This window comes from Phyllopteryx taeniolatus, chromosome 16, assembly GCF_024500385.1.
Source record: "Phyllopteryx taeniolatus isolate TA_2022b chromosome 16, UOR_Ptae_1.2, whole genome shotgun sequence".
In the NCBI taxonomy this organism is placed as follows: Eukaryota; Metazoa; Chordata; class Actinopteri; order Syngnathiformes; family Syngnathidae; genus Phyllopteryx; species Phyllopteryx taeniolatus.
In genome coordinates, this window is record NC_084517.1 from 13,591,121 (window position 1) to 13,618,884 (window position 27,764).

The 27,764-nt window shown below is 43.1% G+C and overlaps 1 protein-coding gene across 15 annotated transcripts in view; it reads right to left on the reverse strand.

The window, feature by feature from the left end:
- cacna1aa (calcium channel, voltage-dependent, P/Q type, alpha 1A subunit, a) overlaps window positions 1-27,764 on the reverse strand; it is an 86,559-nt gene that overhangs the window by 52,724 nt on the left and 6,071 nt on the right. For all 15 annotated transcript variants that reach the window (XM_061749338.1, XM_061749337.1, XM_061749334.1 and 12 more), the window contains 9 exons: window positions 15,364-15,469; window positions 15,133-15,272; window positions 7,029-7,120; window positions 5,957-6,109; window positions 5,613-5,800; window positions 2,109-2,212; window positions 1,842-1,957; window positions 1,027-1,071; window positions 383-466 (listed from right to left, as the gene is read on the reverse strand). In XM_061749338.1, coding sequence (XP_061605322.1) covers window positions 383-466; window positions 1,027-1,071; window positions 1,842-1,957; window positions 2,109-2,212; window positions 5,613-5,800; window positions 5,957-6,109; window positions 7,029-7,120; window positions 15,133-15,272; window positions 15,364-15,469 — 1,028 coding nt within the window. The remainder of the gene's footprint in view (window positions 1-382; window positions 467-1,026; window positions 1,072-1,841; window positions 1,958-2,108; window positions 2,213-5,612; window positions 5,801-5,956; window positions 6,110-7,028; window positions 7,121-15,132; window positions 15,273-15,363; window positions 15,470-27,764) is intronic.

Below are 27,764 nucleotides of genomic sequence, written 5' to 3' on the forward strand. Positions count from 1 at the left end.
GAACAGATAAATCTTTAAGTATTTATTTGTATGTTGTTAAAAATTTAAAAAATTAAAATGCTTTTTTTCCATCCAATTCCAAAATATCAGCTAGTGACAATGTTTCCTTCGATATTCATCAATGAATGAATGGACAGATGGAGGAGGGTAACTAATATGTTTATATGGTCTAACAACATGCCTTGTCGATGAGGGGGTGAAGAAAGAAAGGGAAGGGTAACAGGAGAGGAGCAATTCATATCAGCAAAGAGGAGAATGAAGGAGAGACAAGGAGAGAAGGGTCAGGTAATGTTGATATGCAAGATAGCATCTGTACATACTGTACCAGTGGTTTGAATATGCGTGTGTGTGTGTTTGTAGGTGTGTGTGTGCGTTGTCTCACCAACTGCCAGGTCTCCCTCCCCCTCCTCTGGGTTTAGAAGCTCAGCTTTGCTCTTGTGGTTCTTGGTGGCTCTCCTGCGGGAGCCTGGAAGCAGAAAGCAGCAGTCCATATGGAATCAAACAATCTGCATTCAGTTCACTTCGTGAACGCTAACAATCAAACCGATGAATCCTGAGAATCAAGCATTCAGACAATCCGTGTTTTGTGAGTGTGTGTGTGTGTGTAATATTAGCTCTCACTGGATTTCGACTTAATTAGAGAACAAAGTTTGTGTCGCCAAATTTTTGGGACAGGAGCATTATAAACTATCACCCAAACACCAATACTGTAAGATTTTTGACTTTTTTTTCCCCAAAGAAAATCAATGGTGATGACCAGAAACGTACTAAAAATCCAATAAGATTGCGCTCATGAAAATGTTATACTCTCACAACCACTAGCGAATTATATTTGCATGATATGAGGATTGGCATGATATGCTGTGATGTTGTACCACGATAACAGTCCTTTATGAATTTCTTTTTTTGGCATTTTGTCTGGGTGACAGCATCTCACAGCATCCATACACTTTTCTTTCTACAGTAGAAGTAATTTGTATAACAACATAGACAACCACATACAAGAACAGTAGAAAGAATTCCTACCGTCATAATCATTTTCATTTTCATCATCTGCCAAGAGAACCTCTTCTGCAAAAAAATAAGTAAAGAAAGAAAGGAACAGATACTTGTCATTGATGCATTTTACAATAAAGGCACATAAATATATTTATTTACATACAAAGGCCACAAGTCCTTACAGTATTGTTGTAAGAATTAAAAAAAAAAAAAAGTGAATACAGTTTCTTGACAATTCACTTTGATTCAGTCAGTCTTTTCTATTGCCAGTGCACCTGAGAATACATTTCGGGTCGCACCTTTGATTTCACCCCTTCTTTTATTTTAATATGCGAATTATTTTGATGTTGCTTCTCTATTGAAGAAGATCAAAGCTCTGTCCTCAATTTGCACCGCACAAGCCTCCGTCATCTTCTCTCTGCATCTGTCCTGCACGCCCCCACCCCATGCTTTACACTAACAAGGCCACGGGTGAAAGTTAACTGCAGGCAACGACAGGCATCGATGACGTGAACAAGATGTTTAACATTGTCAATATCAAAAGCTTTACATTGGAATTGTAACTGGAAGGTGATGAAGTCACAAAAATCAAAATACACCTCAGAATAAAACTGTGACAATATCCATACATCCATTTTCTTTACCGTTTATAATGTTCAAAAACTAAAAACTGGGGTCACCAACAAACCCAGTTCTTGGATGTGTTAATGAAACAATATGTTTTGTGTGGGCGTAGCTAACGGAATGGATGGTAAGCGTATATTCCAAAAAAAAAAATAAGTTTCAATATTTCAAATCATTGTTGTGTATATGAAGAGCTACAATACAGTACATCTATTTACCAGCTTTGCAGATCCACTCCAAGTAACCATTGAGTTCCCTTTCAATCTGCTGCTGCCTCCTCAGCTTCAGGAACTCACTTCTGTTTTCCACTCGCTCCCTCTCTTTGGCAAACTCCCTGTGAGGATATACATGCAGATAAAACAATTCAATCTGATGTTTTGGTGTGAATTATTTCAAATACTACTGGGAAAAACAATATATACAATATGTATAGTTTTTATTTGTTCTTTTTTTGCCAGTAACATGCATTTCTCGCAGATCCTTACCCTGACAGCACACCCAGCACCAAGTTGAGCATGAAGAAGGAGCCAATGATAATAAGGGGGATGAAATACATCCAGTTCCATGCGCTCCCTGAGGCATCGTTGCTCTGGAAACACACGCACACAACACACACACACACACACACACACACACACACACGCCATCAGAGGTGATGCTAAGACAATGTCACTTTAATAACAATTATCTTCTTCGTTTTTATCCCCGTATTTGTGTTAGTTTGCAGGATTACTCAAAAACTAATTTCTGCAACAATGTTGTGGAGGGATGGGTAATTTGGAATGGAAGATCCCATCATCCCAATACATTTTTTATGTGGATTAGAATGAAGAGGCATGTCCAGAAGTCATTTTACCTACTTTTACATCATTTTAACAGTGCCGTTTTGGTTTTATTTTTAAAATTTTCCCACAGTATTGTTGAATCATTTAGAACTTAATGAATACATTGAGGCGGCACGGTGGAGGACTGGTTAGAGCGTCTGCCTCACACTTCTGAGGACCGGGGTTCAATCCCCAGCCCCGCCTGTGTGGAGTTTGCATGTTCTCCCCGTGCCTGTGTGGGTTTTCTCCGGGCACTCCGGTTTCCTCCCACATCCCAAAAACATGCATGGTAGGTTCATTGAAGTCTCTAAATTGCCCCTAGGTGTGAATGTGAGTGCGAATGGTTGTTTGTTTGTATGTGCCCTGTGATTGGCTGGCAACCAGTTCAGGGTGTAGCCCGCCTCCTGCCCGATGATAGCTGGGATCGGTTCCAGCACGCCCACGACCCTAGTGAGGAGAAGCGGCTCAGAAAATGGATGGATGGATGGGTGAATACATTGAGGTAAATGAAGGAGGCAGTTATATGAAGGTTTAGAATTTAGTAATGATCATAATCAGGATTGTTGAGCCTTGGTGGAGGTTCTTGTGCCCTGAAAATGAAACTCAACTCTCAATAATTTTTGCTTGAATGAGACATTTTGAAGCATGTGACAGCAAACTCCATCCATCCATTTTCTGAGCCGCTTCTCCTCACTAGGGTCGCGGGCGTGCTGGAGCTTATCCCAGCTGTCATCGGGCAGGAGGCGGGGTACACCCTGAACTGGTTGCCAGCCAATCGCAGGGCACATAGGAACAAACAACCATTCGCACTCACAGTCATGCCTACGGGCAATTTAGAGTCCCCAATTCATGCATGTTTTTGGGATGTGGGAGGAAACCGGAGTGCCCGGAGAAAATCCACGCAATCATTATGGATTTAGTCATCCATTATTTCCTGCAATCTTTTCTACTTGAATTCCCACCATCTTTCCTTCCTTTCTTGTGATCTTTCAAAGCCCTTGTCACTCTCACTGATCAACATCCCCTTCCTGAGCCCACCTCTAGTCCTGCTCCCTTCTTCGCCACAACGGGTTATTGCCCTAATAGCCCCCTGCCTTGCCTCGTCTCATCCTTTCCTTCTGCCTATTCGGAAACTGGCATGGCTGCTGTGTACCCAATGTACCGCAAACCCTTTTTTTCTACCATTAAACTTTTATCACTTCTCTCCCCAGCAGCTGCAAGAATAACTCTGGCTGAACAGGCCCTTTTAAATATAGAGCAGCACCGGGAATGAGGGACACAGGGAGAGATATCGCGTGAAAGGGACAGCACGATATAAGAGAAGACATATGATGAAATACTGGAAATTGGAGTATAAAAAAGGAAAAATAGCATTGGTATTACATTTCCAACATTTATAAAACTTCCTCTCATATCCATATCCATATCCAATCCTCTCATATCCATATCCAATCCTATCCACAGTGAGGATAGGATTGGGGCCGCACGGTGATCGACTGGTTAGAGCATCAGCCTCACAGTTCTGAGGACCGGGGTTCAATCCCCGGCCCCACTTGTGTGAAGTTTGCATGTTCTCCCCGTGCCTGCGTGGGTTTTCTCCGGGCACTCCGGTTTCCTCCCACATCCCAAAAACATGCATGAATTGGAGACTCTAAATTGCCCGTAGGAGTGAATGTGAGTGCGAATGGTTGTTTGTTTGTATGTGCCCTGCGATTGGCTGGCAACCAGTTCAGGGTGTACCCTGCCTCCTGCCCGATGATAGCTGGGATAGGCTCCAGCACGCCGTGACCCTAGTGAGGAGAAGCGGCTCAGAAAATGGATGGATAGATGGATGGATAGGATTGGATGACAAGCTGTCAGTCAAGCTTTGGAAACACATCCATCCATCCATTTTCTCCTCACTAGGGTCGCGGGCGTGCTGGAGCCTATCCCAGCTATCATCGGGCAGGAGGCGGGATACAACCTGAACTGGTTGCCAGCCAATCGCAGGGCACATATAAACAAACAACCATTCGCACTCACATTCACACCTACGGGCAATTTAGAGTTGTCAATTAACCTACCATGCATGTTTTTGGGATGTGGGAGGAAACCAAACTGATGCAGTGTTTCTTCTAACCAGTCGGCCGCCGTGCCGCGCTTTGGAAACACATGGAAACAAATTCAGAAGACCTGCTACTACAGGTACGACTGGTCATGGCCCTGATTTACTAAAGGTTAGCTCGTGCAAAGACGGGAGCACATTTTATTGCTCACACAAACATATGTGGAAGGTGATCGACAAACTGTGCGCACCCAGGATTGCTTCTGCCAAATTGTTGATTTTGCGCTTTCTGGGAGGAGTATACAGTGCCTTGAAAAAGTATTCATACACCTTGCAATTTGTTCACATTTTGTGACCTTACAATCACAAACTTGAATGTATTTATTTCAGATTTTATGTTATAGAGCGGCACGGTGGACAACTGGTTAGAGCGTCAGCCTCAGAGTTCTGAGGACCGGGGTTCCAGCACGCCCGCGACCCTAGTGAGGAGAAGCGGCTCAGAAAATGGATGGATGGATGTTATAGAACAACAGAATGTGACGTGGAATGAAAATTATACTGTTTTCAACATTTGACTTATAAAGGAAGTATAAATCTAAAAAGTGTGGTGAGCTTTGTTTTCAGCCCCTGTAGTTTGATATTCTAAATACAATCCAATGCAATCAATTGCCTTCAGAAGTCACCTAATTAGTACCGTCCAACTTTGTGTAATTTATTCGCCGTAAAAATACACTAGTTTTGCGAAGGCCTCCTAAAGACTGTTTTAAATTGTGGGAGAAAACGCATTTAATGTGTCCTTTAAACAATTTTGAAAAACAGCCATTGTTCTCTGAAAAACAAAAACGAAACATAAACCGTTTTTAAATGATAACCAAACACATATTGTCATATTGATAATCTGCTGCAGGTGACTGGCTGTGCTGATGCAGCCCATCTTGTGACAAGCACTGCTGATGTAGAAATAAAGTGAGTCAACCGCAACAAGGCTATGGTGACCATGAAGGAAATTCACATTAAACTCACATGCAGTCAACACCTTTAAGGTCCTGATTCCAAAAATGGAGTAATATCTTAGAAGAATGAAAGAAATGTATAATTTTTCACTTCACTTCTTCACTTACATAGTACAGCAGTTCAGTCCAGCCCTCCATTGTGATACACTGGAAGACGGTGAGGATAGCAAAAAGGATGTTGTCAAACTGGGTGATGCCATAGTTTGGACCGAGCCAGTACTTTCGACACGTGGTACCCTCTGGACACAATCGCGACGGAGGTTCCGTCCCACATGGGAACTCTTCTCGGATCTCCCCTGGCAGAAGGCAGAAGTTGAGAGATGTCTCACAACAACATGTAAATATGGTATATTTCTTTATATTAATTCAGTGGATGGATATCATAATAGCTAGACATAAGAGCAATCTGATGTTGGTCAAAATCCTACACCCATAATATTCATTTCCTGTACCTGTGTGATTGTCAAAGCAGGTTTTGTGGAATTTGCCCATGTAAAACTCCAAGCCGATGATGGCGAACATGAGAATGGCGAAGAAAAGCAGGAGGCCAATTTGTAGCAGAGGAATCATGGCCTTCATGATGGATTTGAGCACCACCTGTAGGCCTAAAAGGCGGAGTGTAGAAACCACAAGTGCATATTTCTGCAACTTCTATTAACGTAAAACAGCATTTTAGAAATCAAGTTCTTGACTAAATAATTGGAATTTCCATTATTACGACTTAAGTGGATTAGTTAAAAAGACCATCTGCACTGAATTGCATCTTCCAATGTTTTCATTTAGTATTCCGATTCGTCTGTTTCATCTTGGGTTTAATTCCATTTCGGAGCTTTGCAAGACCCAGCTGAGGAAGTACAATGCTGTGTCCAACATTTTGGAACATTCAAAGACAGCTGACATGGTTACAAAATCCATTTGAGCACATTTCATGCACTCTGAAGATATTTTTTAAGATTTTACTGGGCTTTATGGCTTTGGTTAGAAATATGATTAATCAAGATGCACACTCACAATCTATACTTAATTTTGCTAGTTTTGCTATGCTATAAAAAAATGTTTGTAAAAAGAAAAATACCATCAACATCTAATGAAAAGCATGTACCTCTAATATCTAAGTTTTCAGTTTTTATTTTAATAGGTAAACACACACACACACACACACACACACAAATGTGACTATATTTAAAGATTTTTTTTTTAATTGGTGCGGCGTGACATGTATGTTGAGGTCCGTAGTGGAGATCTAGGGTATAAATAGCTATGCAGTGCTGCTGGAACACGACTGCCGCAATAACTGTAAAATAAAAAATAAAAAAGCAGAGTGCACAGGAGAACCACTTTAGTTGGGTGCATCATGCAGAACAACAAAGAAGCTGTATAAAACCTTGATTCAAAACGCTTCTCTGAGCTATTTTTAAACCTCCAAATAGAACTTTCATTTCACAGCTGTTTTTTCAATTTTGGGACAAGAAACTGTAACAGGAAAAAAAAATGCAACACAGTTCTTTTAAATGCCACACTTACTGGGAATACCAGACACCAGTTTGAGGGGCCTCAAAACTCGAACAGCTCTGAGGGTCCGCAGGTCAAAATCTGAGCCCACAGTGGACAGAATCCTAATGAGAATGGGACAAATGTAAAGGGGCAATCAATGTTTAAGCTTGTCGAGCTTGTTGTACTTTCCTTTCTGTACACATTGCACGAATACTTCTCCAGAAACACAAACACACTTTGCGTCATTACAATGAACTGCAGACACATTGTATGTAAATCCTGCAGAAGCTGAGTTGATCAATAGCGGTGACAAGTGAAGCCGGACGGCGAAGCGTATCAGGTCGAGGGAAGGAATGGGTTGAGGAGCCGGTGTTTTGTATCGGCATGACGGAAGGGAAAATGAGAGATGCTGACTAGTACATTTCGGTCTATTTTTGTATTTTTTAAATTATTCTTAGTGCATTCAAAGTGTTTTCAGACTGGGGAGAAACTGATGTGGCGTTAGAGAATGAAAGCCAATTCAAGAATGGTAAACAAGATGGTGTGTGTGCATGTGCGTGTGTGGAGAGTCTAAAGATGTTCCCCTGTGCCGCCAGACCTCCAGTCAGTCCCTCGTCTGATGCACAGAGTGAATCATCCCTCCTTCTCACTTCTCCGTCTTTCTTTTTCATTCTGTCACTTTGACACATTTCCGCTTTCTTCTGTTCCAGTGACACAGCAGACCCTTAATCACTGCAGACTTCAAATCAGACTGCTCTCCTTGGAAACAGCAAGTAACATACAGGATCTAGTATTCAATGATTCAAGGACTTTAATTGTCGTAACAACATACATTTACATATGATATGGCACAATATTTGATACCCAAGGTCTCAGATTAGCTGAATGGGTCTCAAGACTTGTGAAATATACAACCCCAATTCCAATGAAGTTGGGACGTTGTATTAAACATAAATAAAAGCAGAATTCAACGATTTGCAAATCATGTACAACCTATATTTAATTGAATATACTACAAATACAAGATATTTAATGTTCAAACTGATAAACTTTATTGTTTTGAGGAAATAATCATTAACTTGGAATTTTATGGCTGCAACACGTTCCAAAAAAGCTGGGACAGGTGGCAAAAAAGACTGAGAAAGTTGAGGAATGTTCATCAAACACCTTTTTGGAACATCCCACAGATGAACAGGCTAATTGGGAAGAGGTGGGTGCCATGATGGGGTATAAAAGGAGCTTTCCTGAATTGCTCAATCATTCACAAGCAAAGATGGGGCGAGGTTCACCTCTTTGTAAACAAGTGCATGAGAAAATAGTCGAACAGTTTAAGGACAATGTTCCTCAACGTACAATTGCAAGGAATTTAGGGATTTAATCATCTACGGTCCATAATATCCTCAAAAGGTTCAGAGAATCTGGAGAAATCACTGCATGTAAGCGGCAAGGCCAAAAACCAACATTGAGTGCCCGTAACCTTCGATCCCTCAGGCGGTACTGCATCAAAAACCGACATCAATGTGTAAAGGATATCACCACATGGGCTCAGGAACACTTCAGAAAACCAATGTCAGTAAACACAGTTCGGCACTACATCTGTAAATGCAACTTGAAACTCTACTATGCAAAGCAAAAGCCATTTATCAACAACACGCAGAAACGCCGTCTGCTTCTCTGGGCCCGAGCTCATCTAAGATGGACTGACGCAAAGTGGAAAAGTGTTCTGTGGTCCGACGAGTCCACATTTCAAATTGTTTTTGGTAATTGTGGATGTCTTGTCCTCCGGGCCAAAGAGGAAAAGAACCATCCGCACTGTTATGGACGCAAAGTTCAAAAGCCAGCATCTGTGATGGTATGGGGCTGTGTCAATGCCAATGGCATGGGTAACCTTCACATCTGTGAAGGCACCATTAATGCTGAAAGGTACATACAGGCTTTGGAAAAACATATGCTGCCATCCAAGCAACGTCTCTTTCATGAACGCCCCTGCTTATTTCAGCAAGACAATGCCAAACCACATTCTGCACGTGTTACAACAGCGTGGCTTCGTAGTAAAAGAGTGCCTGTCTCCCATTGAAAATGTGTGGCGCATTATGAAGCATAAAATACAACAACGGAGACCCCGGACTGTTGAACAGCTGAAGCAAGAATTGGAAAGAATTCCACCTACAAAGCTTCAACAATTAGTGTCCTCAGTTCCCAAACGTTTATTGAATGTTGTTAAAAGAAAAGCTGTAACACAGTGGTAAACATGACCCTGTCCCAGCTTTTTTGGAACGTATTGTAGCCATAAAATTCTAAGTTCATGATTATTTGCTAAAAACAATAAGGTTTATTAGTTTGAACATTAAATATCATATATTTGTAGTGTAATCAATTAAATATAGGTTGAACATGATTTGCAAATAATTGTATTCTGTTTTTATTTATGTTTAACACAACGTCCCAACTTCATTGGAATTGGGGTTGTCAATAAAAATAAGAAATTAGATAAAATAAGACAAGATAAAAAGATAGAAATACTTATTTGCAGTTGTGAATGTGCACAAAGGTACAAATGCTTCCGGAAAGAAGGTGTTCCTCAGTCTGGTGGTCCTGCATCGGATGCTCCGTAGCCTGCTGCTCGAGGGGAGCAGATGGAAGAGCGTGCAGGATGGGTTGAGTCTTTGATGATGCAGAGAGCCCACTTTCTGCACCTGCTGGTGAAGATGTCTGTAGTGGTGGGGAGGCTGACCCCCACAATTTCCTTTATAATTTCCTTTATCATCTTTTGTAGTGCCTTCCGCTTCCTCTTTTGCACCAGGGTCTGTGGAATGAGGGTGTTGAAGGCCGAGGTGAAACGCAGGAACAGCAGGCGGACGTAGGCGTTCTTGCTCTCCTGGTATCATCAGTGGAGCGGTTCCTCCTGTATTCGTAATGGTGAGGGTCCACAGCGAAGTTGATGGAGTTTTCTTCGCAAAGCACTTCATGACTATTGGAAGTCAGGTCTACTGGCTGATAGTCATTCAGACGTATGGGTGCTCCTGAGATGTCGCTTTCAACACTGCATTGTGGTGACTGGAAAGCCCTCTCCCGTGGTACCTACTGGAGGCACGTCATCACTTGTGGTGGCTATAGAGCCCTTGAAATGACATTGTGTGACATCAACTCATCATAGGAGGCTGTTATGAAACTGAAAGCATCCTGGTCCAGTCACGGAGCAAGTACTCTCACCACTATGTACATTGACTGAATAAAAAGTGCATCATTGTACCTTAAGGGGTTTTATACCTAGAAATGTCCTTCAATGAATTGGTTCTGTACCCTTCATACTTGAATTTTCCCCCTCCTGTACCCCTAAAATAAAATGTTGAGGCAGATGCACTTGAAAAATCTATATCAACCCACCCAAAGGCAGGAAGAGGATTTACACTTTCAAGGGGGGTGACCTTATTTTCGTGTGTTTTATAAATTAAAGTCAAAATCATCCATTGATTTTTCTGTATGTGGCCCTTGGAAGAAAAGGTTTGGACACCCCTGCCTTAAATGGTTGTGGAGGGTAATCTTTATGATGAAACTGAAAAAAAGTGGCTGAAATAATGAAATTACAGACAATTTGAAAATCTAAATCCCAGTGGTGTGGTCACCCTATTGAAGCATATGCACATATAGAAAAAGGGATACATTAAAGTAGCCAATGGCCTTGTTTTTAAATGTAATTCAGACATTGTAATTGAGGAGTCAGAGTACTGGAACATGCTTAGTAGGAAATCATAATTTATAATTATTAATTGTAGTTTTGTGCACAGTAAAATAGGCTCAATGCAGTGAAGTTACTTTCCAAAGAGATTCATTGCGGAGTGGTAAGGGAAATGTAATGACACATGAGCCCCAGTGGGTTTGATAGTGTAGCAGCACAAAGGAGCAGCTGCCTTGCAAGCACTGACATCCCATAATTTAAGAGCTTGTCATTCACAACAGAGAATGTTGGACAGTAAATTCAGATGCCGCAGTGAGAATTCGCCTCTAAGATCATGCTAAAGTAGCTAGCATTTTCTACTGTCTACCCCCCAATGTTGTAAATCTTGGCCACAATTTACATTTATAACTATAAAATATGTTCCTTTTTCATTTCATTTTTTTATCTAACGAATGATAAAGCATAGTGCCATTTAATAAGCAGTGTCTGCTATGACAAACACTATCAGGTCGATGAGGCACTTCCTCATTCACACCGTCTCCACGGTTACTCTGGCCTTTCTTATTCATAAGTGTTTCCATGGCAACAGCAACATTGGCTCATTGATAGAATCTCTGTATCACCTTGGTAACAGAGCCAAAGGAGGAGTTTTCCCCTCTATCTTTTTTGTGCATCAACAACTTACAATATACTTAATATAGAGACGCAATGTATGAGACACATACACGCATGCACACACACACACACACACACACACACACCCACACAACAGCAGAACAAACAGAAGCGGTGGGATATCAAACATATTGGGTGTGAACAATTTTCCCAAATGCGCTATGAAAGGTAGGTCCTTAAATAAAAGTATTATAACAAATAGAAAACATCCGATGATGATCACAGGCTGTCTACAATACACCTTGAAACACACAAACAGTATGCAATACAGCCATTTTTAAGAGGGACCCTCATTATTTTGAGTAATGTTAAGCACTATTGCTCTTCCCACTGCCCCTACTCACGGGAATGTAACACATTATAAAAACATAATCTTACGTGCCCACTTGCCATCTGTGTTCTTGCTGACTTCAGCTAAATGAGGCTAATTAGTTGTGTCTACAAGGCTGACCAAATACACTCTCCACTTATCTTTTTGCTGTTGTTATGATGGCCATTATCCAAAATGCTCTCTAATGTTATATTCATACCACCCTCAAACAATGAGTATGGGTGATAGGGACTACAGTTCACTCATTCTTCTCCTTATAGTCACTAAAAGGAAAAGGTTTCAATTTATTTTCACTTTTTCTTTTATTAATTAATTGGAAGGATGCTTGTTTTTTTCCCCTTTCCTTTCCTTCATTCATCAGTTGTATATAAAATGAGCTGAAGGTTGCAGAGATGCACTGTAAGCATGGTTGTAAAGTAAGTGTAATTGGACCAATAATCGATAGTGGGCATAAAAAACAACTAGCGTATTCCAAGCGCCAAATCACTCAGGCAATTTACTACAATACGCAGGTCAACACACACACACACACACACACACACACACACACATTTGGGCACAGAAACACAGTTGCACACAAATCACACCACCATCCAATAAGGTTGTAGTGTGGACAGCCAATCTAATTAAAGTCATGTTAAAGTGTGTTTGTCTTTGAATGTCTGTGAAGAGAGCGGCCGCAAGTCCACAAGAGGTGCCTAGGAAATGGAAGGGAATGTTTGAAGTGGAAATTGCACACGTTTTGTCTCTGCACAGCGGTCAGTGTGTTATCAAAGCTTTGGGCCAGAGATGGATGGAAAGGCCAAGCGCCTTTCATGTTCAAAGGAGCTGTGCTGCTAAAAACACACTCGTGAGAGCCACATAAAGGTGTGTATCTGCGTACCTCATAGGAACACAGGTCAGTGAGCATCAAAGGATTAATTCTACAAATAGAGTATATACTTCCATATATCTATGCTACAGTAATGTATATGTATTTGGTTAACAGGTAAACAGTATACGGAGAATTTACTGTACATTGGAATTTACAATAAGTGATTGTAATCATGGCGGCACGGTGAACGACTGGTTAGAGCGTCAGCCTCACAGTTCTGAGGACCTGGGTTCAATCCCCGGCCCTGCCTGTGTGGAGTTTGTGTGTTCTCCCCCTGCCTGCGTGGGTTTTCTCCGGGCACTCCGGTTTCCTCCCACATCCCAAAAACATGCATTAATTGGAGACTCTAAATTGCCCGTAGGTGTGAATGTGAGTGCGGAAGGTTGTTTGTTTGTATGTGCCCTGCGATTGGCTGGCAACCAGTTCAGGGTGTACCCCGCCTCCTGCCCGATGACAGCTGGGATAGGCTCCAGCACGCCCGCGACCCTAGTGAGGAGAAGCGGCTCAGAAAATGGATGGATGGATGATTGTAATCACATTCAAAGAATGTCAGCACGTTAAAATGGGTGATGCAACTCATTACGCATTTCGTCATTCAAGTCAAGATGCAGTGTTTTATTGCCTATACATTTCACTATTAACATTGATTAATTTATTCTAAGACTGTTAAAAATGTTACTTTAAAACTTTACCTAAACAGTTAATGAGCATTTAATAGCAAGCAGGCTAGTGGTAAGTACCAACAAACAGATATGTTAAAAAAGTGAGATCAAAAGTGTTCTAAACGAACACCATTTGGGATTTTGTGTATATTTCATAATTATTATTTTAGTTAAAGTGATATTTCTGCACATTCCGTTTTTATATTTTTGTCCATTTGACGGTCATGCTCTGATTGGAAAAAAAATCTGATGTTTCTCATCTGGTGCTCAGCTCTTGAATAGCTTTTTTTCACTGAGTACTTTAACCCGAGTAATTATTTGGAGGGCTACTTTTTTTACTTTCACTTTTGTCATACTATTCTAAATTAACAGTACTTTACTTGAGGTACAATACTCAACCCACCTCTGTATACAACTCACTGAGACTTGTTTTCAGTACCTTATTCTGGGATGAGCTTGGCCTTATGTTTTCTCTTCTTTAAAGCATTAAAACACCCTACCTGAATGAGTATGTGTGTGCAAATGAGTGACAATGAAAATGTTTGAACCGGAAAAAGACCATTAGACATTAAGCTTGTGCATGTCCAGTAAACATGAGCACGTTTTATGTACACTACCGTGTAAAAGTGTAAGTTAAGTTGTTGCTTTTTGTGACCATTTTCACAGCACTCATTAGTAAAACAGTACATTTTGCAGGATTATGTAAACAAAACCCCAACAAAAACAAAAACATAATAATAATAATAATGAAAGTTTGTAGAGGAGTGGGGCAAAGTCCAAGGGGAACCCATTCTTTATGGGTGGGGCTCTGGATAAATGTGTGGATATGGGCCTTTATTTTTTTAACTGTTTACCTCGATAACTATACTGGTACTGCCCGTAGGTTAGGAAATCCTCATTAAACCAGGTAGTGGCCAACAAACAGACGTGAATACTGCCTCGCTACTTTCCCCCCACTTTTGCTAACAGTCTACCCTGTTTATCGACGCTCTACTGAATGACGGTCATTACAATTTCCTATGGTGGCCCAAGACCTTTGCACACATACTTGCTAGCGCATCAACATATCAAGCTGCAAAGTTCAGTGATTTGGCACTTACATTTTGACATTGTGACTGTATGTTGAGTCAAGTGACCAAACAATAAACAGCAAAAAAAAAAGAAAAAAAAACCCAACAACAACAGTCAGTCTGTGACATCACATACCTGTAATGCTAAGATAAAAAAAAAGCCTACTGTGGCTTTGAAGAACACATTTACGATAGAGGTAGTGGCATTTGGGAATTTTAAGGATGGATGGCCATGTAGGGAAAATCTAATTTCACATACACAATCAAATGCACAATTTCTGCATAAGTGCAGTAGTAAATGTGAACGACTTTTTTTCTGTCTATGAACTACTTTGGTAACCATCTCCAGGTCAAAGTTAGCAAATAGTTAACTGCTACCCAATTCAGAAAGCATCTTATGAAGTAATGTTACATTTATACAGTAGTGGGTCATATCCTCATCATTACTATTGTATGCAAATCCAACATCATTTCAAATCAGCCCAAATCACGTAAGATTTGCAGGCTTGTGTGCATTTTGAGTTCTGTTTGTTTGGTTTCCTGCAACCCTCCTTCACCTGCTTGTCTTGTTCTCTGTTCCCCCTACACCCACTATGCGTGCACTATATTGTTGTGGCATTTGTTCACTACCCAGGCTTCTGGCTGCCTGCGGACCTGCTCTGTGATCTGACTGCTGCCTTGCTCAGGATGGGGCCATTCATTAGAGGAAAGGGCACTTGCAGAAACACACACAACACGCTGTAAAAGACATGACAGCGGATCCTGACCTCATGTTTTTGTAACATCGTGCAAATAATGTGTGTGTTTGATACATTTACAGTCGGTAATCCGCTTCTCACTTACCCTGTGAGCACCACCACAAAGTCCATGACATTCCATCCATTCCTCAGGTACGAGTTCTTGTGGAAGGCAAAACCCAGAGCCAGGATCTTTATACCAGATTCAAAACAGAAGATGCCAATGAAATACATCTCTGTAGCGTCCTGAGGAGAGAAAGAACACATCAGCCAAGTTAAGGAAAGAAGATAGATAGGACTGTTAAATTGTACAATGTATCATTTGCATCTGCTTTACCAGACGTCCAGACAGTGGGGTCTTGTCACCGTCGGGCAAATGTTGTTCCAGGGCCAGGACGATGCAGTTGGCAATGATGGTGGCGAGAATCATCCACTCAAATGGAGTGGGCAAAGTCAGTTAAGGAAAAACAATAATGCCCAACATACATTTAAAGTAGAACTATTCTTTATGTATTGAACCATAAATCATGATTTTGTCACACAAAGATATGTTTACCACCATTGATATGTAATTGAATTTATTTGGGATATACTAATTTATCTGATTCATCATGCATGAATTGCATTGACTGATATTTGACAACACACATGCACACAGACACACATCCACACAGGCACACCAGCATGCCCGTGCACTGAGATTTATCGTGACATCACCAGTTGGCTCTGTGTACGTAACGTCTTAAGGCTAGTCAGAAAGAGAGAGACAGGTAGAGAGATGGTGAAATAAGAAGAAAGACATCGAATTGTGTTTGTCATGATCGCTTTCGAACACGCACTCTCTCACACTGTTGCTACTGCTGCTTTAGCTGTTGGTGAGAAGAATGCTTTGCTCGGCACAATATCACAATAGAAACTCATAGGGCTCAACATTAGGTACCCAATCTACATAAGGGATAATCTGCTGTATTTTTTTTTTTTAAGATGTGCATGTGTACCTAATGCTGTGGTCACTGAGTGTACATGTTACAAAACTGTTAAAGGTGTACATGATCAAGCAATTGGTTTGACTTATTGTTTTCTATTCATCTCTACTTCTTCTTTACCTCTTTCCTATTTGCTCACCTCCGTTGCGAGCAGCTATTCCCATAGTAGCAGGCTGGAGGAAGCTATTTATGGAAGCATAAATTATATGCGTGTATGTGCATATGCGGTATTCTGTGTGTCTGAACCTGCATGTGTTTGCGTTCACGTGTGGGCTATAGACACGTTATGTACATTTGTGTGTCTTTCCCTCCATTTCCGATTCAAGAGGAACCTGAGAAGCCGCTCCAGGTGTTCATAGTCTGGTCCGAGCCTATGATGTGTTTGACGGCCCTTAACAGGCACACATCACTGGGACGCTCGCTCGGGGTTCCACCCAATTAGCTGAACTGGCCCACAGTAAATGTGTGCAAGTGCAAGTGTTGTGTCTGTGTGTGTGTGTGTGTGTGTGTGTGTGTGTGTGTGTGTGCATTTTGTAGCTAACTAAAGTGGGAAAACGGAAGATACGGTGTGTTTGAAACCTTTTAGTATTATAATCTCCACCTTTATCCTGACAAGTACGCACACACACACACACACCTACACACACACACAAACACACACACAAAATCCAGCACATGAATAAATGACTCTCACTTTGCCATAAACCTTCAATAATGAATTGCTTCCTGTGCCTTTCTCACGGCTAAATATAGCAGTGACTCAAAAGCAAGGAAAGATTTGAGAGTGAGGGTGATGAGATGCTTTCTCTATAACTTTTCTTGCTGTTTTACTTCCCTACAGTGTGTCAGTGCGTGTACGTGTGGAAGCATTTCCATTATAATGGGGATGTGGTAGGCCTTAGAGATGTCTCATCAAGAAGAGACAAGGAAGCCCCCCGAAAATGTTCATGATGACGCAAACAAGCACACATTTTTCTTAACGTCACTGCTCTCCCTCAATATTTTCCTTTGTCATGTTGATCCTCCTCTGCCTCAAAATCCCCAAACTACCTCACTCCTGCTTTTCCTCATTTTGTCCTCTTTTTCCTCTAACAATTTGTCCATCTCATCTTCCTGTCGCTCTACCTTTCCCTGGCTGGGCTCGTTGAGCCCATCAATCATGTCTATCATGTCATCTCCATCCAATATCTAAAAAGAGAGAGGGAATGAGGACATGCAGCATCAGCAAATGCAGAGGCAGCACTAGAAATAGAGTAGAAGCAGGTATTAAGTGGGGAAAACGTACAGAGAGCAAAATGAAAGAGAGAGAAAGAAAATGACCTGTGGGCACAGACGTGATTGAAAAGAGTAAGGGAGAATAAAAGAGGAAGTGAAGGGGGATGAAGAGGGAGGATAAGAAGAGGAAGAGAGAAGAGCAAAAAGAACGCTCAGATGTGGGATAACGCAAGACAGAGGGGTGTGAGAGTATTGCGGTATTTTTTTTTCTCCTGAGCCTTGTGGAAAGTAGGTTAGTGGCAGAACACACACACGGACTGTAAAAAGGAGGATGGGGGAGAGGATATATGCAGGAGAGTGGGAGGGAAACGATACATTATGCTGCATGTGACACCGTGTGTAATCACTGCACGACTCCATCTTTAGGCACACTTCACACATTTCCGCAACGCCACAAGAGCATATGTTGCAAAAAGCGCACAAGGCACAATTGGAAATTGGACATCCTGACGCCTACCAGCACTGCGTCTTTAAAAACAAACAGGAAAACAAATACATTTCTGTCCCAATGATTCTAAGAAGTGATTAAGATGTGCGCCAATACTTTTACCATAAAGGCATCCATCCATCCATCCATCCATTTTCTGAGCTGCTTCTCCTCACTAGGGTCGCGGGCATGCTGGAGCCTATCCCAGCTGTCATCAGGCAGGAGGCGGGGTACACTATGAACTGGTTGCCATAAAGGCATACAATAGATTATATTCAATTGAAATAACTATACCCTGCCATTGGCTGGCAACCAGTTTAGGATGCACCCCGCCTCTCGCCCAAAGTTAGCTGGGATAGGCCCCAGCACATCTGTGAACTTAATGAGGATAAGCGCTATAGAAAATGAATGGATGACACAACTAGCAAACATTTCAGGAGGTGTGTACATTTTTTTTTTAAATTTCATACATTTTACCACTGATTAAACATTTTTGTTCAATATTTAGAATAACATCGCTTTCTTCATCTTCAAATGAGCTGTAGGGGGTATGAGAACATTAGCTATTTCCCCAGGGTATGGGTAATGAAAAGGTAGGAAACTGTCCCATGTTTGTCAAATTATGTCAGATAAAGACACATTTCATCACATCTCATCACTACAGCTGTTCTTTCGGAGGTTTGCTGGCATGTTACTTAAAGTCACTAGGTTTCCAGAGACAACAGATCTAATTGGAATTGTCACACAATATCGATCCATCCATCCAAACATATATACATTAATACATACATACTGTACATACATACGAAGCTATTTGTCTGTACCGTTATGACACTTTTGTCTTTAGCATTATGAAAAGAAGTGTATTTAGATGGGCCACCACCATTTGCTCTGTTAAAAAGGATTTCCTTTACTATGAACACCTAAAATATTACATCATCAATAACATTTTGATAATAGGACTTTTAAGCGTGGCTGTTTCAGAATGGGAGACATTTAAATATATAAAACCACCGTGGCATACAAATAATTGCTATTTTGGACTTGTTTTAAATTTGAAAAATTAGAAGTGTCTTTGCCGTTATTGATCAAATTACAGTGAATGAAAATGACCCATTTTACAGTTGACAGTTTGACCGTTCATATTTTTCTTTGGTCCTAATGCCTAGAGGGAATCTGTGTTGTCAGAGCACTGTTTGAAATTGAGGTCCATTCTTTGACAGTGTCATTTTGAAACTTGGACCTTTTTCCTGAAGTCTTTCCTTGGATGACTTGGAGGTTGCTTTGAAGCCATATTATTTAGCTTCCCCTTCATCTGCAGGTTTCTAAGAGTGGGGTGCTAGACTTTTTTATTTTTCTCAGATGCTCAGATATTTGAAGCTTGTTTACACTGAAGTTGAGGATCCCTTTTCTGATGAGCAGCAACCCCAGAGCAGCATTTATATCTAAGGACTCCTTGCTGTCACAAATATAATCATGTTAACACACACCTGTTATGGAACTTCAGATTGTTATATAAAATGTATGCTATTCATGTTTAACAAATTCTGTATCCAATATTGTGGGTCGATGTTGGATTCGTTTGTGATGTCTGCTTAGCAGAGGTTATTGAGTGCCTTTGATCTGTGAACATTTAAATGTATTTGGAAAACATCTTTTATGCATCTGTATATTCTGTTAATTTTTTCCCCCAGTGAAATATAGGTACACAGTTGGAAGGTCATGGTTAATGTAGAAAATATTTGACATGATAACCTTGACCTTTAACATGGGTGGCAAATCAATGGAATTCTTAATTTCCATTAAATAGTCATCCCTGTGCACCAGCAGGTACTGCTATCCATACGCAAGACCTTACATAACATGCACTGTATTTCTCAAAGGGCCTACCCTTCAATAACCTTGACAGTCCTGCCCCATTATCACGCACCCCTTTCAAGGATCATTTGGCCATCCAAGCACACACATTCGCACACACACGCAGGCATGCTCACACACGCATACACACCAACAACAGATTCCACGCCACGACACAACCCAACACTAGTCTGCCAATGAAGCCCGCACCAGCTGCTACCATTTGGGAATGCGCCAGCCTTCATATTAAACTAAACAAGCGAGTGGTCTTTTTGTGCTCTTACACAAATACCATGTACATTTTTTTGTTGGTGTTACATTTTACGAGTTTCTTTATTATCTTGGCAAGGCGGTGCTGAAATCATTTCATTTGGCTGTCACTATTCCCACAGAAGAACTAATTTGATTACAAGAATGCAAATTCATGTAATCATCTGAGATACATGGATGAATTACTTTACTCGCTGCATTTTGTGTTGTCCACATGATGGTGTTTTTGCTGTTCTTCTATCACCTGCCAGAATTCAAGATTAGGTTGATTAGAGATAACCCATAGTCACTGAGTAGTATACAATTATTATATGTATGTACAGTTCTATGAACAGTATATTACACATACAACCACATGAAAAAGCCCAACATTTATATACAGTACTCACGTAATAGCTAGATGTTGACAGTAGAAATAAACATGCAAATGGCCTCTTCTGACCAGAGCTATCTATTAAAAATAGGGTACAAATATATTTCAGTGCTGTTATTTGCACAGCGAAAGATATACAACCCCAATTCCAATGAAGTTGGGAGGTTGTGTTAAACATAAATAAAAACAGAATACAATGATTTGCAAATCATGTTCAACCTATATTTAATTGAATACACTACAAAGACCAGATATTTAATGTTCAAACTGATAAACTTTATTGTTTTGAGTAAATAATCATTAACTTAGAATTTTATGGCTGCAACATGTTCCAAGAAAGCTGGGACAGGTGGCAAAAAAGACAGAAAGTTGAGGAATGCTCATCAAACACCTGTTTGGAACATCCCACAGGTGCACAGGCTAATTGGGAACAGGTGGTTGGCATGATTGGGTATAAAAGGAGCTTCCCTGAATTGCTCAATCATTCACAAGCAAAGATGGGGCGAGGTTCACCTCTTTGTGAACAAGTGCGTGAGAAAATAGTCGAACAGTTTAAGGACAATGTTCCTCAACGTACAATTGCAATGAATTTAGGGATTTCATCATCTATGGTCCATAATATCATCAAAAGTTTCAGAGAATCTGGAGAAATCACTGCATGTAAGCGGCAAGGCCGAAAATCGACATTGAATGCCCGACATCAATGTGTAAAGGATATCACCACATGGGCTCAGGAACACTTCAGAAAACCAATGTCAGTAAACACAGTTCGGCACTACATCTGTAAATGCAACTTGAAACTCTACTATGCAAAGCAAAAGCCATTTATCAACAACACCCAGAAACGCCGCCGGCTTCTCTGGGCCTGAGCTCAGCAAAGTTGGTCTGATGAAAAGTGGAAAAGTGTTCTGTGGTCCGACGAGTCCACATTTCAAATTGTTTTGGGAAATTGTGGACGTCGTGTCCTCCGGGCCAAAGAGGAAAAGAACCATCCGGACTGTTATGGACGCAAAGTTCAAAAGCCAGCATCTGTGATGGTACGGGGCTGTGTTAGTGCCAATGGCATGGGTAACTTACACATCTGTGAAGGCACCATTAATGCTGAAAGGTACATACACATTTTGGAGAAACAGACGCTGCCATCCAAGCAACGTCTTTTTCATGGACACCCCTGCTTATTCCAGCAAGACAATGCCAAACCACATTCTGCACGTTACAACAGCATGGCTTCGTAGTAAAAGAGTCCGGGTATTAGACTGGCATGCCTACAGTGCAGACCTGTCTCCCATTGAAAATGTGTGGCGCATTATGAAGCGTAAAATACGACAACGGAGAGACCCCGGACTGTTGAACAGCTGAAGCTGTACATCAAGCAAGAATGGGAAAGAATTCCACCTACAAAGCTTCAACAATTAGTGTCCTCAGTTCCCAAACGTTTATTGAATGTTGTTAAAAGAAAAGGTGATGTAACACAGTGGTAAACATGACCCAGTACCAGCTTTTTTGGAACGTGTTGCAGCCATAAAATTGTAAGTTAATGATTATTTGCTAAAAACAATAAAGTTTATCAGTTTGAACATTAAATATCTTGTCTTTGTTGTGTATTCAATTAAATATAGGTTGAACATGGTTTGCAAATCATTGTATTCTGTTTTTATTTAGGTTTAACACAATGTCCCAACTTCATTGGAATTGGGGTTGTATTTATAGTCTATAATATAGTCAAAGAAAAAGAAAAGCATTTTTTTTTTTTTAAATCCCAACAAAGATGTAATGAGTTTACATTCATAGCACACTGGAACCATGTTTGACTACTTTCCCAAATAAATTGGAGTGCCCAAAGGCCAGTTTAGCCCTGCTTGGCCTCTCTCAGAAGGATTTAGCATCAATCAGTGTTTTAGTCCTTGCAGGCGCCCTCCTCTCCTCCTCCTGTATATTCTGTACTGCATATGTTGTGCCTGCCACTGCCACCCCCTCTCACCACCCAAATACAGCTGAATTGCCACTTTCACAAGATGCTGACACTGGAATGTGTGTGAGCTGTGTGCAGAGTCTCGGTCTAGAATGTTTCTTTATATAATCTTTATGTGGTAATGGTGAGTGACAGTATGTGCTGAGCTAACCGTATGTATTTACCTGCTTTTCTCTGAGAGTGCGTGTGTGTGCTAGCACATTTTTGTCTTGTAGCAGCCACAACACGTGACCAAAGAACACTGTAATGAGAAAATCAATCCATCACACACTATGTGCCTCTATTTCTTCTCTCGTCACGTTTCCCAATCCCCCAAAATAGCTCTGTCCCACGTCACTAGCCACAAAAACACAAAAACAAAACGCAACAGCCTACACACCACTGCTCAAATGCCATATTTATGGGACCTAAAAATATGACCAAGATAAATAATATAAGAACTCTTCCCACCATATTAATGTGATATAAAACCTGCGCAACCTGAGTGAAAAATATTAACCAGTCACATGCAAACTCGCGTTAAATGGGAGTCAACGCACAACTGCCTCCATTTAAAGTGCCTCTGATTAACCCCAGGTTCATCCATCCAGCCATCCATTTTCTACCGCTTATCCGATGTCGGGTCATGGGGGGAGTAGCTTTAACAGGGACGCCCAGACTTCCCTCTCCCCAGCCACTTCATCCAGCTCTTCGAGGGGGATCCCGAGGCGTTCCCAGGCCAGCCGAAAGACGTAGTCTCTCCAGCGTGTCCTGGGTCGCCCCCCGGGGTCTCCTCCTGGTGGGACGTGGCCGGAACACCTCACTATGGAGGCATCTGGGAGGCAGCTGAATCAGATGCCCCAGCCACCTCATCTGGCTCCTTTCGATGTGGAGGAGCAGCGGCTCTACTCTGAGATCCTCCCGGATGACCGAACTTCTCACCCTATCTCTAAGGGAGAGCCCGGACACCCTGCGGAGGAAACTCATTTCGGCCGCTTGTATCCGGGATCTTGTTCTTTCGGTCACAACCCACAGCTCGTGACCATAGGTGAGGGTAGGAACGTAGATCGACCGGTAAATCGAGAGATTCACCTTTCGGCTTAGCTCCTTCTTTACAACAACGGACCGATACAAAGTCTGCATCAGTGCATATGCTGCACCGATCCGCCTGTCGATCTCCCGTTCCATTCTTCCCCCACTCGTGAACAAGACCCCAAGATACTTGAACTCCTCCACTTGGGGCAGGATCTCATCCCTGAACTGGAGAGGGCATGCCACCCTTTTCCGACTGAGGACCATGGTCTCAGATTTGGAGGTGCTGATTCTCATTCCAGCCGCTTCACACTCGGCTCCGGACTGCTCCAGTGAGAGTTGGAGATCACGGCTTGACGAAGCCAACAGAACCACATCATCTGCAAAAAGCAGAGATGCAATACAGAGGCCACCAAACCCGGACCCCCTCTACGCCTCGGCTGCACCTTGAAATGCTGTCCATAAAAGTTATGAACAGAATCGGTGACAAAGAGCAGCCTTGGCGGAGTCCAACCCTCACCGGGAACGAGTCCTACTTACTGCCAGATATGCGGACCAAACTCTGACTCCGGTCGTACAGGGACCGAACAGGCCATATCAGGGGGTTCAGTACCCCATACTCCCGTAGCACCCCCCACAGGACTCCCCGAGGGACACGGTCGAACGCCTTCTCTAAGTCCACAAAACACTTGTAGACTGGTTGGGCGAACTCCTATGCACCCTCGAGGACCCTGCCGAGGGTGTAGAGCTGGTCCACTGCTCCATGGCCACGACGAAAACCACACTGCTCCTCCTGGATCTGAGATTTGACTTCCCGACAGACCCTCCTCTCCAGCACCCCTGAATAGACCTTACCAGGGAGGCTGAGGAGTGTGATCCCCCTGGAGTTGGAAGGCACCATCCGGTCCCCCTTCTTAAAAAGGGGGACCACCACCCCAGTCTGCCAATCCAGAGGCACTTTCCCCGATGTCCACGCAATATTGCAGAGGCGTGTCAACCAAGACAGTCCCATAACATCCAGAGCCTTTAGGAACTCCGGGCGAATCTCATCCACCCCCGGGGCCTTGCCACTGAGGAGCTTTTTAACTACCTTGGTGACCTCAACCCCAGAGATAGGAGAGCCCGCCTCAGAGAACCCACACTCTGCTTCCTCGTGGAAAGGCGTGTCGGTGGAATTGAGGAGGTCTTCGAAGTATTCTCCCAACCGACTCACAACATCCCAAAGTCGAGGTCAGCAGCGCCCCATCCCCACTATACACAGTGTTGATGGTGCACTGCTTCCCCCTCCTGAGATGCCGGATGGTGGACCAGAATTTCTTCGAAGCCGTCCAGAAGTCTTTCTCCATGGCCTCACAGGACTCCTCCCATACACGAGTTTTTGCTTCAGCGACCATCAAAGCTGCATTCCGCTTGGCCAGCCGGTACCCATCAGGTGCCTCAGGAGTCCCACAGGCCAAAAAGGCCCGATTGGACTCCTTCACCTTGACAGCCTCCCTCACCGTTGGTGTCCACCAACGGGTTGCAGCAATTGTCGCCACAACAGGCACCAACCACCTTACGGCCACAGCTCCAGTTGCCCGCCTCAGCAATAGAGGCACGGAAAATGGTCCATTCGAACTTGATGTCCCCCGCCTCCTCCGGAAGTTCTGTCGGAGGTGGTGGTTGAAACTTCTTCTGACAGGGGATTCTGCAAGACGTTCCCAGCAGACCCTCACAATACGTTTGGGCCTGCCACATCGGACCGGCATCTTCCTCCACCATCGGAGCCAACTCACCACCAGGTGGTTATCAGTTGACAGCTCTGCCGCTCTCTTCACCCGAGTGTCGAAGAGATGCGGCCGCAAGTCCGATGACACGATCACAAAGGCGATCATCGAACTGCGACCTTGGGTGTCCTGGTGCCAAGTGCACGTGTGGACACCCTTATGCTTGAAGATGCTGTTCGGTATGGACAATCCGTAATGAGCACAGAAGTCCAATAACAGAACACTGCTCGGGTTTTGATCGGGGGGCCGTTCCTCCCAATCACGCCCTTCCGGTTCTCACTGTCATTGCCCATGTGGGCATTGAAGTCCCCCAGCAGAACGATGCAGTCCCCAGCGGGAGCGCTCTCCAGCACCCCCTCCAAGGACTCCAAAAAGGGTGGGTACTCTGAACTGCTGTTTGGTGCATAGGCACAAACAACAGTCAGGACCCATTTCCCCACCCGCGGAGGGAGGCTACCCTCTCGTCCACCGGGATGAACCCCAATGTACAGGCGCTGAGCCGGGGGGCAATAAGTATACCCACACCTGCTCGGCGCCTCTCACCGTGGGCAACTCCACAGTGGAACAGAGTCCAACCCCTCTCGAGAGGACTGGTACCAGAGCCCAAGCTGTGTGTGGATGCAAGTCCGACTATATCAAGTCGGAACTTCTCGACCTCACACACCAGCTCAGGCTCCTTCCCTGCCAGACAGGTGACATTCCACGTCCCAAGAGCCAGCTTCTGTAGCCGATGATTGGATCGCCAAGGTCCCTGCCTTCGGCCACCGCGCAGCTCGCACTGCACCCGATCCCTATGGCCCCTCCCATAGGTGATGAGCCCATGGGAAGGGGGACCCATGTTACCCTTTCGGGCTGTGCCCGGCCAGACCCCATGGGTGCAGGCCCGGCCACCAGGCGCTCGCCTTTGAGCCTCACCTCCAGGCCTGGCTCCAGAGGGGGGGCCCCAGTGACCCGCATCCGGGCAAGGGAAAAGTGAGTCCACAGTTTGTTATCATCATAAGGGGTCTTTGAGCCGTGATTGGTCTGGTCCCTCACCTAGGACCTGTTTGTCATGGGTGACCCTGCCAGGGGCATAAATTCCCAGACAACTTAGCTTCTAGAATCATTGGGACACACAAACCCCTCCACCACGATAAGGTGACGGCTTCCAGGAGGGGACCCCAGGTTCAGTATTTAATTTTTATATGCAACATAGTCTTTACAGTTAAATAAAGAGTTCTTCATTGTCTGCAAGAATTAGGATTGCTTTACTGTTAGTGTTAAGGATATATGTACTTCTTGCTCCTTCGCTGAACTCATCTAAGTTTCTACAACTCATCTGTTTCCCCCTCCCCTTAGGTCAAGAGTCTGGGTGTCTTCCTCGACAGCACACTCTCCTTCCAAGCACGCATAAACAACATTCTGTATACTTTCACTTACGAAACATAAATCGCCTCCGTCCATCCCTCACCCCCCACGCTGCTGCTGTCCTTGTTCATAGCCTCGTCACTTCCCGCTTGGGATATTGCAACTCTCTCCTGTTTGATCTCCCACCGCTAGTCACTACAAAACTACAGCTTCTTCAGAACTTTGCCACCTGTATTATCACAAGGACCACCTCCACTCACCACATCACTCCAGCCCTGCAACAACTCCACTGGCTCCCTGTCCAATACCGCATCCAATATAAAATATTTCAAGGCCATCAATAACCTCGCCCCGCCATATCTTGCTGACCTCCTGCACGTCGCCGTACCCTCCCGCTTTCTCAGATTTTCGTCCTCCATCTACCTCACCGTCCCTTCTGCTTGTCTGTCCACCGTGGGGGACAGAGCCCCCCGTCACACCTGACCTCCGAAACACAAACTCATTAACCCTCTTCAAATCCAAACTCAAGACACACCTACTGCCTATACAAACTTTAGCATTTCCCAAATCATTTGCCATTTTAATTGTTTTATGTTCTTTTTTTCTTCTTTTTTATTGTATTTTTTATTGTTTTAAAGACACCTTTAAAAAAATGAATTATTATTATTATTACTTACTTACTTATTTATGTACTATAGGTTCTCCATAGGCACAACTGGTTAGAGTGTCTCTCTCACAGTTCCGAGGACCGGGGTTCAATCCCAGGCCCCGCCTGTTTGGAGTTTACATGTTTTCCCCATGCCTGCGTGGGTTTTCTCCGGGTACTCCGGTTTCCTCCCACATCCCAAAAAGATGCGTGGTAGGTTAATTGAAGACTCTAAACTGCCCGTAGGTGTGAATGTGAGTGCAAATGGTTGTTTGTTTATATGTGCCCTGCGATTGGCTGGCAATCAATTCAGGGTGTACCCCGCCACCTGCCCGTTGATAGCTGGGATAGAAATGGATGGATTGAGGTTCTCCTTACAGCGACTGTGAGAGATGGATAGACAGCTAGAGAGAGTGATAGAGAGAGCTAAATTGACTTTCCTGTCTACCTTGAATGCTTTCAGTGTTCACCACCTGTAAGTTGGACATACAAGCAAATTTTACAAAAACACCCACACACGGCACATGTAATATTTTCTAGAATCTGTGAAAGTAAAAAAACGACACAATTTCTATACACGACATTTAATATATTTGGGATTCTATGAGATACTGTGTGTGTGTGTGTGTATGCGTGTGTGTGTGTGTGTGTATGCGTGTGTGTGTGTGTGTGTGTGTGTGTGTGTGTGTGTGTGTGTGTGTGTGTGTGTGTGTGAGAGAGTCCCAGTGCCTGAGGGTACTTCGGCTATGGATCAATTCCCACATTTGTTAGCAGACAGTCAAAAGCTATGAGTTAGGCATATTGAATC